Source organism: Clytia hemisphaerica, unplaced genomic scaffold (genome assembly GCF_902728285.1).
Source record: "Clytia hemisphaerica strain Z4C2 unplaced genomic scaffold, Clytia hemisphaerica genome assembly, whole genome shotgun sequence".
Lineage (NCBI taxonomy): Eukaryota > Metazoa > Cnidaria > Hydrozoa > Leptothecata > Clytiidae > Clytia > Clytia hemisphaerica.
This window is the reverse complement of record NW_027103520.1, coordinates 26,813-45,612: the sequence shown is the minus strand read 5'-3', so window position 1 is coordinate 45,612 and position 18,800 is coordinate 26,813. Positions and strand designations below refer to the sequence as shown.

The 18,800-nt window shown below is 36.0% G+C and overlaps 2 protein-coding genes and 1 pseudogene across 3 annotated transcripts in view; 2 read left to right on the top strand and 1 right to left on the bottom strand.

The window, feature by feature from the left end:
• The window catches only part of LOC136799388 (uncharacterized protein CXorf58 homolog), a 35,559-nt gene extending 21,823 nt beyond the window's left edge, over window positions 1–13,736 (top strand). For both annotated transcript variants that reach the window (XM_067056101.1, XM_067056100.1), the window contains exon 9: window positions 12,187–13,736. The gene's annotated coding sequence lies outside the window, so the exon portion shown is untranslated. The remainder of the gene's footprint in view (window positions 1–12,186) is intronic.
• On the bottom strand, window positions 1,344–3,341 carry LOC136799379 (potassium channel subfamily K member 10-like). The gene is made up of 2 exons (XM_067056093.1): window positions 2,889–3,341; window positions 1,344–2,104 (listed from the first exon to the last, which is right to left on the bottom strand). Exons 1-2 carry the CDS (start codon window positions 3,280–3,282, stop codon window positions 1,518–1,520), a joined length of 981 nt encoding a protein of 326 aa, XP_066912194.1. The 5' UTR covers window positions 3,283–3,341; the 3' UTR covers window positions 1,344–1,517.
• LOC136799387 (uncharacterized) lies at window positions 3,653–5,226 on the top strand (annotated as a pseudogene).
• Window positions 13,737–18,800: the final 5,064 nt, after the last annotated feature.

Here is an 18,800-nt window from a genome sequence, read left to right as displayed (position 1 = left end):
CATCCAAATGTTCAGTTAACAAAACCTTGTCTTAAAAAAACCAACCTTTCAACTGAAAATTCCCAGGCGATAAAAACATTCGTCTTCGCTTGAAAAACACTGAAATTTAGGAAATCCTTATAAGTTATAAGATTTTTCAGTTTCCAAACAAAAGTCAAATTCAAAAATCCCCTATAAAATTTCTCATCGCGGTCACATAGTACCACCCCGCTATTAAAAAACAGCTTTTCAAGAAAACTGGAAAAGGTTGGGAAAAATCCTTTTCGAAAGTCAAGGGGGGGGGAGAAAAATGTTTCAAAGACCCAGGGTAGAAAATGTTTTAGGGAAAATTTCTTTCATTCTTCTCTTGTTATACTAAAGGAAGATTTTGGCGGGAATTTAATTTGGCGGATGGCCGAAATAGTTTTCTCAGAGGGAATTTAATTTGGCGGATGGCTGGGAAAATTAAATTTGAACGGAATTTAATTTTTATGGTATTTACAAAGATGGAGTACATAGAAGCAGCAAAATAAATGTACAGGAAAAGAAACTTCAGGAGGAGGTTGAAATCTAAAAGGAGGCAGAATCTTTTTTCAACTTACAAGGAGGACCAACATGCCAGGACACTATACTATGGTTCAATTGAGACAGGGGTGGTATTTTTAGAAAACACTGAAAACATCCAGAGCAATCTTTTTTGAGAATCACTAATTTTTATTTAACAAAGCAAACAGCCAACCCAGGGGTTATAGGGTCAACTTTTGACTGAAGATTGAATTCATTTCAAACTTTGATCAATGAAAGTAATGTACTTGATGTATTACAAAAAATTAAAACTAAAATCATCTCAAAAAAAGACATTTCAATTTCAAGTCATTTGAAATAAGTATTTTGAATTCGGCAAGTACAAAACGCCTACTACCTACTACTTAATACTTACTACCTACTACTTACTACCTACTGTAAAATAGCTCAAAACGGCTCGAAATTACCTTTAAAATATTCAGCATGTTAAAATTAGCAAAATCTGAAACTTTGGTGGTAAAAAAGTTAAAGCTTCTTCTTTTATCGTACTTTGAAGACTTCAAGATATTTTCTCTCTTTTATTTTGTTTATGACTTTTTCCCGCGCTTTTTCTATAAAAGTCAAACCTAGTACCCCCCCCCCCACCCCTTATTTCTCTGATTCTCATAAATGGTTAAAAAATTGGTCGAATATACCTACGACTTTTGACCTGGTAATGTATGTAAAAATCTGAAAATATATTTGAAATCGTTTCCGAAAAGTGTAAAATGGAATTTTATGGCTTAATAGAAAGATCTAAATGTTTTTTTCTTTTTTTTTTCAAATTTTTGATCAGTTTCAAAAACTTTAAAGCTAATCTACACAAAATTATCTTTCCAACGAGTTATTGCTTTTAATTATAAAATATATAAATATATCTTATTTCGAAAAATAATCCTTTGAAACGAACTTCCATATTATTTCTTTGGTTTGGTACAGTCTAATTGATCAGTATAGCCTCGTTTTGGGGAGTTTTACTCTGTCGATTCAGGTTCTTTGGTCTCTTGGTTCGAATCTTGTTGCTCTTCACCCAATACAATGTCGTCTTTCTGTAACTTATTTGTGGGATCTTGACTTGTTTGAACCAAGAAGTTAATGATGGCTCCCAACAGGACAATACCAATTAAGAAATTAAAATTTGATAATGTTTGAGTGAAATATAAGTATGTAGATGACCTATTCATTACTCCATGAAAGTCTAAAGTGTAATCACCGAATCCAATAGTGCTCATTGAAATGAAATGAAAGTAAATATTATCCACTACATCGAGTGTCTGGCGTCCTCTTGAATCTATTACGTATTCTTCGTCTACGTAACATTGTACGAAAAACGACAAAATGAAAAGAACGATTTGTGTTATGAAAGTTTTACTTTTCAAACCGATGATTCTTTTATGTCTGAGAATACTTTTCTCGAAACTTATGATCAAGAACTGCATCAAGTCGATGATTGTTGATGAAGCAAAGTAGATATTTACTGTAGTTAAAGGGATGGTCAGGATAGAACCGAAAATGGTGACTATCTTTCCAAGACGTGATTTGCATGTGACATGTCCCCAACCTATGAGAAAGAGCAGTGGTGTTGGTGTTTGCTTTTCTTGGTACGGGAGGAAGCGATTTCCCTTTCTTCCTTTTCCACCTTTAGCCTACTAAACCAAACGTTGCAAATCAATTTCGCCTGTCAGGCCATTACAGTGGTAGAGCATCCGGCTACGGTGCGCAAGGTTGTGGGTTCAACCCCTAGGTGGGTCATGCCAAAGATTCCCAAAATGGTACTGATGCCTCTCTGCTTGATGATCAGCAATTAAGAGAAGGATCAAGGGTACAGGGAGAAAGAGTGGCACCCTCCCCTATCTTAGGATAGACAGCCATCGAAAGAGGAGCCTTCGATAAATCATGGCAGGTAAAGCAAAATAATGCGTCGTCTTTGCTTAAAGTATACCACAACAAACTGTAGTTCGTTGACGCTAATTTATTCAATCAAGATCATTGTATTACTCCCTCGCTTCCCACTATGCTAGTTTTCAGTTTACTCTGAATAAACAAATTACCGGCACCGAACTGTTGTCTAGTTGAAATTTTGCTCATTATTTAAATACATGTTTTTTATAAGAACAAACTATATAAGAAGATCAGTCTTTGATGGGCGAAATATTTTGAACGAGTTAAGAACACTCGGGCTTTATGACTCAATTTCTTGAGGAAGTAGAATGGAAATTTCACAAAATGGTGAAAACAAGAACATTTTGAGGCTTAGAACTCAAAAAGTTAAAAACATTCGACAGCTTCAAAATTTTTAAGATGTTCTTATAAAAAACTTGTATAACAATAGCAAGGGTACCAACCTATAGTGTATGAAATGCTTCCTTGATAAGATCCCCAACGCGTCAAACTATCAACACTAAATAAATCACATTTTAAAGTATCAGTCTTGACTTCTTGACAAAGTGTCTTCGTTATGTTTGCAAGAACGTCTACAGATGTTGAGTTGGAATCTGATGAGGTTTGGTTGATTTGAAAGTGAGTTTTCAAAGTGTGACATATCGCATTGTATTTCATTTCGATTGGCGTTAATTCTGTTGTTTGTGGCTCATAACATTGCTCAATGTATGCGAACATTAAAGTACTAGCAAAATGAACCAGTGTTGATAGTATAGCCAGCTTGGCAAATTTGATGACATTCTTTCTAAGTGATTTGCCAAGCTCTAATTGCTTTATCGGTATGTCTTCAATAATCATAATTTTTAACTTTCAAAATATTTCTTTACGTTTGCCAAATATTACGACTATAAGGTAAAGTCTGTAATTTTGAATAATTAATATCTTTGCTTTTCTGATTGAATTTTCTGATATATTTTGATTGATTTTTGCAATGAATTATTATTGATATTAAATATTAAAAAATTTAAAAAATTCTTAATCAATGATAATATTACTATGATGATATTTTTATGTTTGGGGATATATTTCATTTTTTGTTTTTCTTTTTGTTGAAAATTGAATTTTATTTACGGGTTTGGATTTTCTTTTTGTTTTATCTTTTTAATTAAATTATTTGGATTCTCAGTTTGAATCGACGATTCTTTTCTTCTCTTTCATTTTGAATTTTCCTAGAGGTTTTTTCATAAGAACATACAAAATTTTTTGAAGTCTTCGGATGTTCTTAAGTTTTTGAGTTTTAAGCCTAAAGGATGTTCTTAACAAGTTCGCTTCTAAAAAAACTTGTGGTGGATTGAAATATTTGCTTGAAACTCTCGATTTTTCTTGGGCGCTGCCTCTAGCAATAAAAGCGACCTTAAGATGCGGCGGTATTCGTGACGGTGGCGGTCGTATTTGGATACCGCCGTCGTATGACCGCCTCCTCCAAAAACTTTGTTAAGAAGGGTGTCGGAGGATATCACAAAAAACGCGCGAAATAAATAAACATAGATGGTAGACAAAAAAACTATTTCTTTCTTTCTCTTTCTTTTTGCTTAAAAGATGCCTGGTTTCAGAGAAGTGAGAGAAGCCCTGTTAATGGCTCATTACGCAAATGCTATTGAGGATGAAGAGTTCCTGCTTCTTTATGACATCAACCAATCCAAAAACCCAGATTTTCCATACTGGAACTACAATAAATTTGATTTAGATCATTTAAATGAGGATGAATGTATTGCAAATTTCAGATTCAAGAAAAACGATATTTATGATTTGAAAAATTTATTATTGATACCAGATGATGTTCGATGTAATAACGGAACTAAAGTAGATGGAATTGAAGCATTGTGTATATTCTTGAGACGGTTTGCTTATCCCATCAGATATGGTGATATGGTTCCAGCCTTTGCACGTCCAGTCCCTGAACTTTGCATGATTTCGTACAACATTTTGAATCATGTGTATTCCAACTTTAACAGACTCTTGGGGGGATTTCAGCATGCATGCATGGATGGTACCTGCTGCATTAGAGGAGTACGCTCGTGTTGTACACGATAAAGGTGCAGCACTTGACTTTTGCTGGGGCTTCATTGACGGAACAGTGAGGCCTGTGTCTCGCCCAGGAAGAGACCAGAGAATCCTTTATAATGGACACAAACGAGTCCATGCATTGAAATTTCAGAGTGTTGTTATACCCAATGGGCTGATTGCAAATCTTTTTGGACCAATTGAGGGTAAGAGACATGACAGTGCGATGCTTGCCGAGTCGGGACTTTTAGCCGAATTGCAACAACACTCGCATGCTCCAAATGGAAGGAATCTATGTATATATGGGGACCCAGCTTACCCCTTAAGAGCTCAGCTTCAAGCCCCTTTTAGAGGACCAGGCCTCACAAATCAAGAAAAGGATTTTAACAAAAGCATGAGTCAAGTGAGAGTGGCAGTCGAATGGGTATTTGGGGATATCATCAATTATTTCAAGTTCTTGGACTTTCGAAAAAATCTCAAAGTTCGATTGAGTGCAGTTGGTAAAATGTACTACACGTGTGCCTTAATTCAAAACTGTAGAACCTGTTTGTATGGTAATCTAGTTGGTAACTTTTTTGATTGTGAACCTCCAAATATTCAAAATTATTTGATATAGTTTGTTTATAAAGTTTTGAGAATAACATACAAAGAAAATATACTCAAATGTGAACTGTATACATTACATCTTCTGGTGTTTATTTTTTGATTCAAACATGTCCCATTTAAAAATATAGGAGTAGAAACAATAAACAACAGATAAACATTAAAAGTCAAAAAAGTCAAAAGTTTTTTATAAAGATGTCAAAAAACTGAAATTTTTCAGTGTTCTAAACTTTTTGGATTTCAAGCCTAAAAATATTCTTATTCTTAAAAGATTGTCTTGGTATTTTTGTGAAACTTTCTAAGAAATTGTATAGTATGTTCTTAATTGCCAAGCCTAAATATGTTCTTGAAAAGCTCTCAACTTTATGAAGCCTTATGGTGCTTATGAAAAACACGTAGAGAAAATTTTGAAACGTGTAAAATATCAATGTAAAAAGGTCAACTTTTTTAAAAATCTCAGAAAAAATTAAAGTAAAAAATCCTAATTAATTCTAATTCTAATAATCTATATAAACAACAATATGCATGTAAATAAATATGAAAAATAATTCTAATAATCTATATAAACAACAATATGCATGTAAATAAATATGAATGAAAAATAACATGTCCTTTTGAAAAGGTTTTTTGTAAAATATAATCCAAAATTTTCAACTTTCATAATACAAACAAGGTTAAAAATCTTTAAAAGTTTTTTATTGTGCATCAGAATTGTTCTGGTTTAAAAGCAAAGCCAACATGGCTTGGTTTTGTTGTTGTTGTTGTACAAGAAGTTGTTGCATAGTATTTTCCCTTGTTTCAGCGATTTTCAGTTCTCTGTCACGAAATGCCCTATCCATTTCCATTTTGTCTCTTAAGTAGAGCATGGTATCATCAGAGGACCTCCTTCTTTTCCCACCTTTAGAACTAGAAGTAGGAGATTCGTCTTCACTTCGTCTTTTCGTTTCAGAATACGTTTCCATTGCTTGTTTCCTTACTTCAACTGCACTTGCACGTTCTTTTTCGATAGCTTTTGCAGAAACTTGACGATTTTTCTCAGTAGAAAGCTCAATATCCGCAAATCGTTGAACGATTTCATCCAAGGCTTTCTCTTTATCTGTCAAGCCCTCTGGGCTGTCACCTGATGCTCTCTCCTCATCGGCCATTTTCTTTTTCCAGACCCGATCAGTCGAACTAATCGAACCGATTTTTTAATCGAACTAATCGAACCCGATCGAACCTAATCGAACGATTAGAGTTCGATTAATCGAACTAATCGAACTTTCAGATTTTCCTTAAAATTGTGAGTGTTCGATTAAGTTCGATTAAGTTCGAGTTTGTTCGATTAGTTCGATCAAGATATAGTTCGATTAGTTTGATTAGATTTAATGGTTCGATTAATTTCGACCAAGATATAGTTCGATTAATTCGATTTGATCGCCTTAAAATGACGTCACAACCAGTGAAAGTAGAGGCCAAATTTGGTCTAACCGGGGCAGGTACCCAAAGGAGGTCATTTTTACCAATTTTTGCCGGCTTTTCACGACACTTTGAGGTACTTTGAAGCACCCCAACCGGTGCAGGAGAGTACCTTCACATTCCCCCTGACCATTTGGCACCAATGGAACTCCCGGGAACCACTGCCAGGACCCCCAGGGCCGGTCCACGGTGGTACCCAAATGAATTCGTTTTTTCAAATTTAGACCGATTTTCGCCATTTTTCCAATTTTTGCCGGCCTTTGACGACACTTTGAGGAACTTTGAATCACCCCAACCGGTGCAGAGGAGTACCTTCACATCCCCCATAGCCGGTTGACATCAATGGAACTCCCGGGAACGCCTGCCGGGACCCCCAGGGCCGGTCCACGGTGGTACCCGAAGGCGGCCAAATTTTGCTGGTGAGAAAGGGGTGTAACATTCTCAATTGAGTAGGTCGTTTTTGGCAATTTTTGCCGGCTTTTGACGGCACTTTGAGGAACTTTGAAGGACCCCAACTGATGCAAACGTGTACTCTCACATCCCCCTTGACCAGTGAGCACCGAACCCGACCCCCCGGCACACCGGCCGGGACCCCCAGGGGCCGTCCGCGGTGGTACCGTAAGGAGTTCATTTTTTTTCCGATTTTGACCAATTTTCGCCAAGTTTCAAGCCTTTCCAAGCCTTCTAAAAGCTTCGGATGACTGATGGAAGGTGCTGGCTTTGAGGGAGAGCAAAGTAGAGGGTATCCGAAGGGGTCCGAAAGCCTATGGTGGGCTGTGGAGAGCTGTAGAGGCCTCAATCGGTCCGACCGGGGAAATTAGCCTAATCAGCCTGACTGACCAGCCGGTCCCGCCGGAGAACTTTACCTGACTAAGTATTTAGTCGGTCCCGCCGGAGAACTTTGTCTGACTGCTAAGTCGGCCTCGAGCAAGGTATAAATAGCCAGAAAAAGCACTCCAGGCATGCTCTACGTCCATACCAGGATGAAAGCACCCGTTCTCGTCAGATCACGGAAGTTAAGCATCGTCGGGCCGGGATAATCACTTGTCAAGTTGTCGAACCAATCGAACTTAGTATAACTAATCGAACTAATGAATTGGCAAGTTATCGAACTAATCGAACTAGTCGCTAGTTTAACTTATCGCACTAATCGAACCTAATCGAACAAATCGAACCCAACACTGGCCAAGTTGCCGAACTAATCGAACTAATCCGTAGTAAACCAATCGAACTAATCGAAATTAAAAGAACTAATCGAACTAATCACCTGAAGACTCATCGAACTAATCGAATTCGAGTTTTATCAAAAATTGTGAGTGTTCGATTAGGTTCGATTAAGTTCGATAATCGAACTCTAATCGTTCGATTAGGTTCGATCGGGTTCGATTAGTTCGATTAAAAAATCGGTTCGATTAGTTCGACTGATCGGGTCTGGCTTTTTGTGTTCTTTTTCTAAATTTGCATATTTTTCGCGGACAGAACGGTGTGTAACAGTGAACTTGGGATTGTCCAATGAATTCAAGGTTTCGGCAATCATTTTCCAGGACTCTCCTCGACCCGTACTACCCAACTTATGGTTGAATGGTTCCCATGTCAAAATCTCACGTAACAGCATCTCCTCGTGTTGAGCTGTCCAGCTCATAGGTGGCCTGAGATAAGAAAGTGAAAAATAAATATAAATTTGTTCAGAAAATCTTCAAAATATTATCTCTTGACTTAAATCTGATTCAAAGAGTGAATCTGTGATTGCATTTCAATGTAAAAAAAATTTCCAAAGTTTGAAATTTCTTTCTTTCATGTTCATAAATAAAACAGAATAAAAGCTGTGAAAAGCTAGAGGGACATTTTGTTTACAAAAACGAAATTCTTTTGCCTATTTATGATTATTTTAAATGTTTCAATGAGTTTTACTTACTTTCTTTTTGATTTCTCAATATTTTCTTGCAAATTTTCAGCCATGTTGATGTGTTTTCTAGAGAACTTCGTTTAGTGAAAATGGCGTTCCAGAGACCACGAAGGAAGCGATCGCTCGGGGAATCCTCATCTACTGGGCATGCGCAGTAATAATTTCTTATCGGAGAACCGTCGATGAACTCCACCGCCGTGATTTCTTAAGTCCGCTAAAGTGACAGAAGCAGCCGGCGGAGAGATTTTTTACTTATTACTACTTTATTGTTGGGTGTGTTCTAAAATCTGTTGGATTTTTCGATTTTGGAGGGGTTAAGTGGCTTCCAGGCTTTATTCTCCGCCTTATTGGAACATTTTTGAGCTTTTAGATCCTGAGATCCTAAAGTCCTAAGTCTAATGTTAAATCTTAGAGTTAAAAATCTACTTCCAAACTGTACTTCAAAGCCCTTAAAATCACTTGCGGTTTCAAAGTTTTGAGGGAATTCCCCTTTTGTGCCAAATATTTCGGCGCTGATTGTAGACAACAAAAGCATTAGATAAGTTTGATTATACCTCTGTCTCGTCAGAAAACATCATTATTTCTAGCTGATTAATTTTCGAAGATCTTATCAGAACAGAACAAAATTTCTAGCTGAAACATACTCTCAGAACACATCGGAAAAAAGGTCGCATCGCCGGCTGCTTTCGAAATGAGACGTATAACAGGCACGACGGAAGCTTTTTAAATCTGGTACGGCGAATGAAGAAGTCGATTTTACCGACGAAGAGGAAAATTTTGGGTACGACGGCCGCCGGTGCACGTCGTACCTGTATAATACTCCTATCCAATTTACTGAATTACTAAAAGTTCTAACGAAAATTTCAAAGTGAGTTAACAAAATTTCAAAAGGCTAAGATTATCGAAAAACGTCACGTCTCGGGTCATAAATGTACGTCTTTGTGATTTTTGATACGTAAACCATGTTGCAGAACTCAGAGTTACGTTTTTCGAGAGGTTACCTGTGGTATAAAATAGTTGAGGGTTTCTGATTATATCAACTTTTGAACCTTACGACTTTTGTCTTGGGTAATTGACGTCTTGTTATATCTTAAGTTACGAGAAAGTTTCAGTTTGCCCCTTAAAATGACATTTGCAAAACTACACGTTTTTCTATGATAATAAACCATATAAGAAAATAGGGCATTGATGGCCAAGATATTAAGAACAAGTTAAGAACATTTTAATCTTTACGGTGTCTAAAACACCCAATTTAAAAGGAGGATGGACAAAAATACTTAAAAATGGTGAAAACAAGAACATCTTTAGCACATTTTTAGGCTTACAGCTTATAGGAAGGCTTCAAAATTTTGGATGTTCTTTTAAAAAGACGTGTAATTGACTCTAAGCTTTCAAATCGTATCTTGCGCAACTGCGTGCACAGAATAAAAATATCTGGACGACTTCTTGTGTAATTGTAGACGGGATCGAATAGCGACAACAAAAAATCACAAGATCTGCTCAAAGTTCCTTGAGCTACTCAAAAAAATTAAAATATATTATGTAATATACAATACGGTTGACATTTCATTCATTTCTGCTATAAAAACAGTCTTTTTCTGTAATATCCCTTATATATAAAGAGAGAGAGTTTTGGTAAGGTATGTGATAATATGATAATTGGTTAAGGTTACTTAACTTGTCTCGAACCTGTTTCGTTAATTTTTTCGTGGTCAGGTAATTTCGTGTAGTTTGTACCGAAATAGAAAGTTATAGAAGACATTTTTAGCTCTAGTTTAGACGGCCGACTTTCTGCCTACTTTAATTCACAATTAGATTAGGCAGGGCGAAAAGTGGGCCGTCTAAACTAGAGCTTAGCCTTGAGCATCACTTAATGCTGGGTCGTCTTTCGAAGATAGTTTCATGTAGCTTGCGCCAAAATAGAAAATGGACTGTACTAACCTAAAGGCTTTGGGACACGAGAAGTTTTTTTTCGTGCTGGTGCAAAGCAACATGTTCCATCCCACCAACCTAAAACGCTTTCTCGTGTCTCCACCCCATTTTTCTTTTTGTGCTTCTCACTTTTGTCCCAGGGATAAAATCAGCGTGTCTTTTGGGTATTTCCCTCACTTTTTGTCCCATGAAACAAAAAAAAAGAAACCATGGGGAGACACGCATTTTTTTCTTGTGTTGATGGGATGGAGCATGTTGCATTGCACCAACGTGAAAAAAACTCCTAGTGTCCCCAAGTTTTTAGGTTATTGAAATGTAATTTTTCGTTCGTTTTGTCAAGAAATATTGTCTCTCCGACCAACTGCATCAATTTTTGTAAATAGACCCCCAGGACACAATTTGCAACAGTAATTATCTGTAATATGTAATAACATAAGTTATGTGTCTACTCAAAAATATTTAGAAGATCAATAATAATTGCTGTGTGTCATCTAAGCTGTTCTTAATCTAATTGATCGTTCATCTGTTATTTGTGTGAAGTTTATTTGCCATCTGTATATATGCTCACCTAAACCAGCCTAAACTAAACACTGTCTGGAAAACAATTATCAGGTATTTTAAGCCCGAGGGGGGGGGACTTAGGCAAATGGAGGGTACGGTATGTGCCGCCCTTAAGGGTACCTTCTTTGGACTTCCAAAGTCCCGCTAAGGGTCGGAAAATCAGAAAATCAAATTTCAGTCCCACTAAGGGTCCGAGAAATAGGAAAATTTCAACTTTTTACCCTTTGAAAGATCGAAATTTGGTCAAAATTGGGGACAAGCTTGAGTTTTTACAAGCTCTCGTTTGATTTGATTGGTCGTTAACCTGTAATAAAACAATTTTTTTACTTTTTCTAAAGAACACGTCATCTCTATTACTTCAAATAACCAATTAGTGAAGTCTCTTGTAAAAACTCCAGCCCATCCCCAAAATTGGTCAAATTTGTCCCGCTAAGGGTCGTAAAATTCCCAAAATTTTCCTTTGTTTTCTCCTTTTTAGTCCCGGTAAGGGTCCAAAGTTCGAAAGTCAGACGGCACCCCCCCCCCCATTAGCTCGCAACCCTAGTACCCCACCCCCCCCCCTCCCGGTATTTTAAGCCTGTATTACATTACCAAATGCAATACTTCTAGTGTGAAGAAGTTAAAGAGTTAAGAAGTTTAGACCTTTTAAATATAATTCATTGTGAAAAAAATGTAACCGTTCTCATTTTATAAACTGATAACAAAAGACATTTACCGACCAACAACAAGAACATTCATTCCGCCAAACTTTCTATTCAGATTTCTAGTTGGCATGAAACGTTAATATAACGTCTGTCGAACGTCCATAACTTGATGTTCGAAATCTATCCTTTATAACATCCATATAATGTCAAACTCGAACCTAGTCCCTTAAGGGAAGAAATTTTGGCTGGAATTTAATTTGGTGGATGAAGGACATTTTTCTCCAAAAAAGGTCATTTAAATAAGAAAATAAAACCTGTTTTAAGGCCTGAAATAGCACACAATACAATAATTTTAATTTGGTGGATGGCGGGAAAATTTAAATTTGGCGGGAACTTTATTTGGTGGATTTTGACCAATTTTTTTTCCCGCCAAAATTTCTTCTCATGCTTAACCTTGTTTCGCACTTTTAATGGTTTTGATAGCGTTCACGGTTGTATCAAACGCTCTTCAGTAAAATCTGCAAACGGCTCTGGGTCCGAGATAGAAATATGAATTTGAAACAACGTTGATATTTCCCTTATTTCTATTTTCAGGTACATATCAGAAACATTCCGACCATGGTATTCAAACAGCGACATTTCATCAACCTTCACAAAATCACCACCCCGTTTGTTATACTACTCTTAATGGAACATTATAAGAACTATACTATTGGACCTATCGTATATTTTGGTCTACACACTGGATACTGTGTATGCTGGCTACTCAAAGAAGCAATATATCCTGACCCTGCGTTTAATGCTGAAATGAATATTCTGGAATTTGCTTCTGCGTATTGTGTATTGGGCGTTTACTGGATAGCGCCCTATGTTTTGATTAGCTCGCGTATTGTGCCCCATTTGGTGACTCTTTTGACTGCAGTTCCGATATGTTTGGTTGGATTTTTCTTTCACTTTGGAGCCGATTCTCAGAAATATTTCATCTTGAAAACGAAGAAAGGTCTTATCACGGATGGTTTTTTCTCGCGCACGCGTAATCCGAATTTCTTGGGTGAAGTGTTGATTTATTTTGGTTGGAGCATATTAGCGGAAAGTATTACACCGCTCGCTGTGCTATTGTTAATGATTACAGTTTTGTTTTATCCGAGAATGTTAAAGAAAGAAAAATCTTTGTCTAGGTATCCAGAATTTCAAGAGTATAAGTTGAGAACTAACTTTATTGTTCCTAGATTATTTTAATTACAATTATCTTTTTATCACAATTTAGAAATGCCTTCTCTCGTAACAAAACATGCAGCTGCACACAAAATTTAGCTGCCAAAATTTGGATAAAATTGCGAAGATTAATCCACATGTATGCCTATAAAGCTAGTTGTCTTGAGTTGATATCAAATTGCGGTCAATTTACATTTCTAATTGTTTTTTTTTGACAAGGTCAAGTGTACACAGAGTATTATTTGAAACATTATGTGTGGTAACTTGTATTGAAAAGTTGCATAACTTTCAAATGATAATATTTTCGTATTATATACTTTCGTATTATATTTTTAACCCGTTGTGGGAGGGTTGGAGGTGCTAACTAGGGCTGGTTTGCCGTCAGCCGACCGACTCTTCTCTAGACTTGTCGACCTAAAAACATTTATTTTGCTATTTCAACGAAGAGAATTTTTTTTTCTTCAGAAATTACAAAAAGTAAACAAAAATTCCATGAATGACCAAAATGAAAGACAGACTGACCTACCTCCAAAATCTAGGGTAGAGTGATGGCAAATCAAGAATTCAATTCCAGCCTGGACATCCGAATCCTGCCCCTATAGGCTAATTTTCCTGAAGAGGTATCTCTTTGACCCCATTTACAAACTTTTGGAATGAAAGTTTTCGGCAACGAAACCTGAACCTTACGGATTCCTTCCAAACTCACCAAAGCTGTTTGAAACGATTTAGTTAATTTATATGACTTTGTTAATGAGATAATTTTAAATTCTAATGTTTATAAAATAATAGAAGATATAAATAGATTGATGGATATATTTTTTATAGTTTATAATAGTATTTTTATTGGAAAATATTTTTCAAAATTTGAATTTTATGGATAGTATACAAAATTAAGAGTTAAGTCCAAATTTACTGCATTTTCACATCAATTATGTTTGTCAAAAGGTATTTCAAGTAAAAGCTATACATAAGCCCCCTTTCTCAGCCCCCTTTCTCACCGACCTGGTAGGACTTTCAGTTACATGTTTTTTCTTTTACAAGCATAACGTTTATACGCAGATGCATAGGCTCAGTTTTGGATACCTAAACAATGGCTCTATTGTTTGAGAACAATAGAATGCTAAACATAATCCGAGCCTGATGTAGGGGCAAAAACTTGCTTATAAAAAAACCTGTAGTGGGGGTAAAAATAACGGACTGAAACAAAATGGGAATGATATTCTTTTGAAATCCATTATTTTCAAGTCGGGAAATTCCATGGGATTTAGAAACTAGCATAATTCGGAGGGGAGGGGAGGGGAGGCGTTTATTCGAAGAAAGGGGTGTATATTTGAGAAGGCGTTCTTTGAAATATTTTTGTCAAAGAATGGGCGTTTAGAACAAGGAGGCGTTTATTCGAAGTAATACGTTACCAAAATATTCAAGCCTGCAAAGTGTAGCACTATTAGTTGCTCGGGAGAATATTTGTGTTTAGCAAGTTATTACTTTAACCGAATCAAGCTTTTAAAAAAGTTTCACGAGAAAAAAATTTATGCATTTTCTAAGAGTCTATTCACGATAAGTGTGCACTCTTTTTTCTTTTACCTAACTTTTGAAGGAATTCTTCAATCTTTATAAATTTGGTATGGTTGGAAAGATATTAGTGAGTGGAACAATTTGAAATAAAAAGATCTTTAAAAAAATTCTAAAAATGAAGATGAAAATGAAGAAGAAAAATTGAAGATCTTGTAGAAAAGTGCTATAACTACCATTTTCACTGAAGTAAATTCTTGATCATTGAACGTCATCACTGTGAAAAATTTCTCAAAAATAATCATTCAGTCAAAAGTTATAAGCTGTTTGCCGTCTAAAAATGCTGTTTTCTGCTGTTTTTTGGGGTCAATCACTTATTAACTTTGTATCATAACTTTATATTGAATAAATATTTTAGTGAAATTTCTTCACAGTGATGACCTTCTAAGATCAACGAATCTCTCCAGTGAAAATGAACGTTATAGCACTTTTCTACAAGATCTTCATTTTTTCTTCTTCATTTTCATCTTCATTTCTAGAATTTTTTTAAAGATTTTTGGACCTACCCCGGTGGAGGTCCTATAAATTAACCTCTGTTCGTCCGTCCGTCCGTTCGTTCGTTCGTTCGTTCGTTACCAACTTTTCTCGAGATTGGCTCATTAGTTTTTTCTGATTTTTTGCACAAAGATGTGTAACTATAAACTCTCGAATGTGACGGAGCCCGATTTTCGAAAAAAAAAATTTTTGGGCAAATTTGGGCCAAAAAACAGCTAAAAAATGGGTTTTTTGGACTTTGTGAAAAATTGGATCATTAATTTTTTCTGATTTTTTGCATGAAAGTAGGGTACCATCATAGGTAAAAGATGGCTCAAGCAGATTTTCGCCAAAAAATTTTGTTGGCTCAAAAAACGCATGTTTATCTATAAGAATCACTATTAATAAGCATACATCAATGTTCTTAGTCAAATTACTAATTTTTTTTATGAGATATATGTTTTTTTTGGCTTACTTTTGAAGAATATGTGTGTTTAGACAGGAAATTTTGGTTGTTTGGCGTGTTTTTATGGAAAAACTGGCCAAATTCGATATTTTTTTATAAGCACATTATAGTCCGGCGGCGATCCAGGATCACCCTTACAATTAGTAAATATGGGTTTTTATTTTATTTTCCCATCATATGGTCCCTTGGGACCCCAAAACCAGTTTTTGCCAAGCTGGCAAAGCTGGGGAAAATTTTTTATGGGGGCTTGAAGGGGATAGGGTCATTTTAGCCTGGGGGTCCTTAGAAAGTCGATTTATGAAGTTCTCATTTAGCTAAAACTGACTGTGCCATCAGATAGAGCTTGAAGAGTAGATCTCCAAAATGGGGTCATTTGTCTCATTTAGTGGACTTAGTCCCCCGGAATTGGCCGATACGTCTTCAAAAATGCAATATTTTGTGCTGACGTCAGCATTTTTGAGAAAATTTTCAGTGAAAGATACCAGTTTTAACAGATGCGTCTCGAAAAGTACTATCGATTAGAGGGGTCATTTATAGGGTTTCCTAGGCTAGATCATGAGATATTAGAGTTTGAAATTTTGCTGACTCAGCAGAAAAGGGCAAAAAACGTTGAAAAACGCCGAGTCAGCAAAATTTCAAACTTAGATATCTCATGATCTAGCCAAGGAAACTCTATAAATGACCCCTCTAATCGATAGTACTCTTCGAGACGCATCTGTTAAAAGTGGTATCTTTTGCTGGAAATTCTCTCAAAAATGCTGACGTCAGCATAAAATATTGCATTTTTGAAGACGTATCAGCCAATTCCGGGAGGCTAAGTCCGCCAAATGTGACAAATGACCCCATTTTGGAGATCTACTCTTCAAGCTCTATCTGATGGCACAATCAGTTTTAGCTAAATGAGAACTTCAAAAATCGACTTTCTAAGGACCCCCAGGCTAAAATGACCCTACCCCCTTCAAGCCCCCATAAAAAATTTTCCCCAACTTTGCCAGCTTGGCAAAAACTGGTTTTGGGGTCCCAAGGGACCATATAATGAGAAAATAAAATAAAAACCCATATTTACTACTTGTAAGGGTTGATGCAAAAAAGCCCTTTTCGCCGCCGGACTATTATCAATTACTTAGGTATTAGCTTTTCTCGAGATTGGCTCTTTCATTCTTTATGATTTTTTGCACAAAGATGCATAACTATAAAACCTCGAATGTGACGGAGCCCGATTTTCGAAAAAAAATGTCTTTGGGCAAATTTGGGCCAAAAAACGGCTAAAAAACGGGTTTTTTAGACTTTGTGAAAAATTGGAATATTAATTTTTTTAAATCTTTTGCATGAAAGTAGGGTACCATCATAAGTAAAAGATGGCTCAAGCAGGATTTTGCAAAAAAAATTTGTTGGCTCAAAAAAACGTATGTTTATCTATAAGAATCACTATTAATAAGCATACATCAATGTTCTTAGTCAAATTACTCATTTTTTTATGAGATAGATGTTTTTTTGGCGCTCATGAGGGCTTACTTTTGAAGAATATGTGTGTTTAGAAATGAAATTTTGGTTGCTTGGCGTGTTTTTATAGAAAAACTGGCCAAATACGATATTTTTTTATAAGCACATTATCAATTCCTTAGGTATTAGCTTTTCTCGAGATTGGCTCTTTCATTCTTTATGATTTTTTGCACAAAGATGCATAACTATAAACCCTCGAATGTGACGGAGCCCGATTTTTGAAAAAAAAATTTTGGGGGTAAATTTCAGCTAAAAAACGGCTTTTTTTGCATGAAAGTAGGTAAAAGATGGCTCAAGCAGATTTTTATAAAAAAAGAATTTTTCAGCTCAAAAAACGCATCTTTATCTATAAGAATCACTATTAATAAGCATACATTAATGTTCTTAGTCAAATTACTCAATTTTTTGACGAGATGGATGTTTTTTTTTGCTCACAAAGTCTTGAATATGAAAGAGTATTTCAAGAGCATGGTTTCTAAAAGTTTTTTTTATAAGAAACAAACGACTAATTTTAATAGAACGTCAATATTCGTGTTCTGAATGATTGTTTAATGGTCACGTCACGTAGATATCAATTATAAATATGTTAAATGCACAACCAGGTAGGTCCATAAAAGTATCACTTGTTTTATTTCAAATTGTTCCACTCACTAATATCTTTCCAGCAATACCAAATTCATAAAGATTTAAGTATTCCTTCAAAAGTTAGAGGTAAAAGAAAAAAAGAGTGCACACTTATCGTGAATAGACTTTAGAAATTTAACCCCCGGACAATTGTTAATTTCGACCCCCCCAGACAGAATGTCTGACCCCCCCCCCCGAACAAGCATCAGTTGACCCCCTGGACATTCAAAATAACCATTAAACCGAGCAAAATTACCCCCAAACAGAGCAATTTTACCCCCTGGACAGGACAAATTGAGTAGATTTTTCACTACATCCACCCCACCCCCCGACTTTTTTGGAAACTATATAGTAGTATAGTAACCAAAGGTATTGTAGAAATTCAATACATACTCCAATCTGTGGGGGGCGTACGAGGGTTGCCAACACCGAAATACCGACAGATTTTTCTTAAATCACCGCAATACCGATACAATTTCCCGAAAACACCGACACCGACGTCTTTTAGAGCAAGCTTAAGATTTTTCTATTCTTAGTACGAATGGTCAATCTCATGAGCGTAGTGATGCACTAGTTCAGTTTTCCTTGGAGTAAACTATCGCCAGGGCTATCAAGGGTTTTAAATCTTTAAAGCTCAGTTTTTCAACGGCTAGTGGACAAATAAAGTATATAGGGAACGCTTTGAATGCTACTTTTTACTTGAGTGTTTATTTGTTGTGCAAACAACGAGGGAATAAAGGGATATCTGAATTAGCCTATTTCATAAGATTCGTGTTTTCAGTACATGATTTTTTTCTACGTCACTACAGTAATCAAATTTTTATTATAAATCACTCTTTTGTGAATTGTAATATGAATTTAACAAAAACATCGACAATAGAAAACAGTTCTTAAATTCCCAAGTCATTTAGGATGATTACAAAATTTAGTTTTTCTCAACGTTTTTATTGAAGGGAAATCTGCACAGATTTGTGCATTTTTCCCCTGTAAATTGAATAGAAAAGAGCATGTAGCAGATACACGAATCCTATGAAATAGGCTAACGTATAAAGTAATGGAGGAGGAGGAGGCGCAACCATGGTTTGCGCCGACGGAGAAAATTTTCCCAATTTTGTCTTCTCGTTTGGCTAAAAGAGCTCTTTTTGAACGTCATTAGAACTAAATCTACCTCAGCCAAAAGTACCGTCAGAAAAAGGCGTCACAAAAGATCTCTTGTTAGGATGATGGAAGGAAGCTTGAATGCCTGACACGTCGTACAAAATATTATGAATCTACGGTAAATAAAATTCGTTAGAAAATTAAAAGGATTTTTAACTTCAAACTCAGGATTGCAGAGTTATTTTAGGTGAAATGC

Bases quoted from the DNA above. Each gene is read 5' to 3' on its own strand.
- LOC136799379 (XM_067056093.1), bottom strand. From the start codon at position 3,282: ATGATTATTGAAGACATACCGATAAAGCAATTAGAGCTTGGCAAATCA. The intron at 2,105-2,888 runs GTTGGTACCCTT...TCTTTCTCATAG, and splicing joins AAGCATTTCATACACTATAG to GTTGGGGACATGTCACATGC.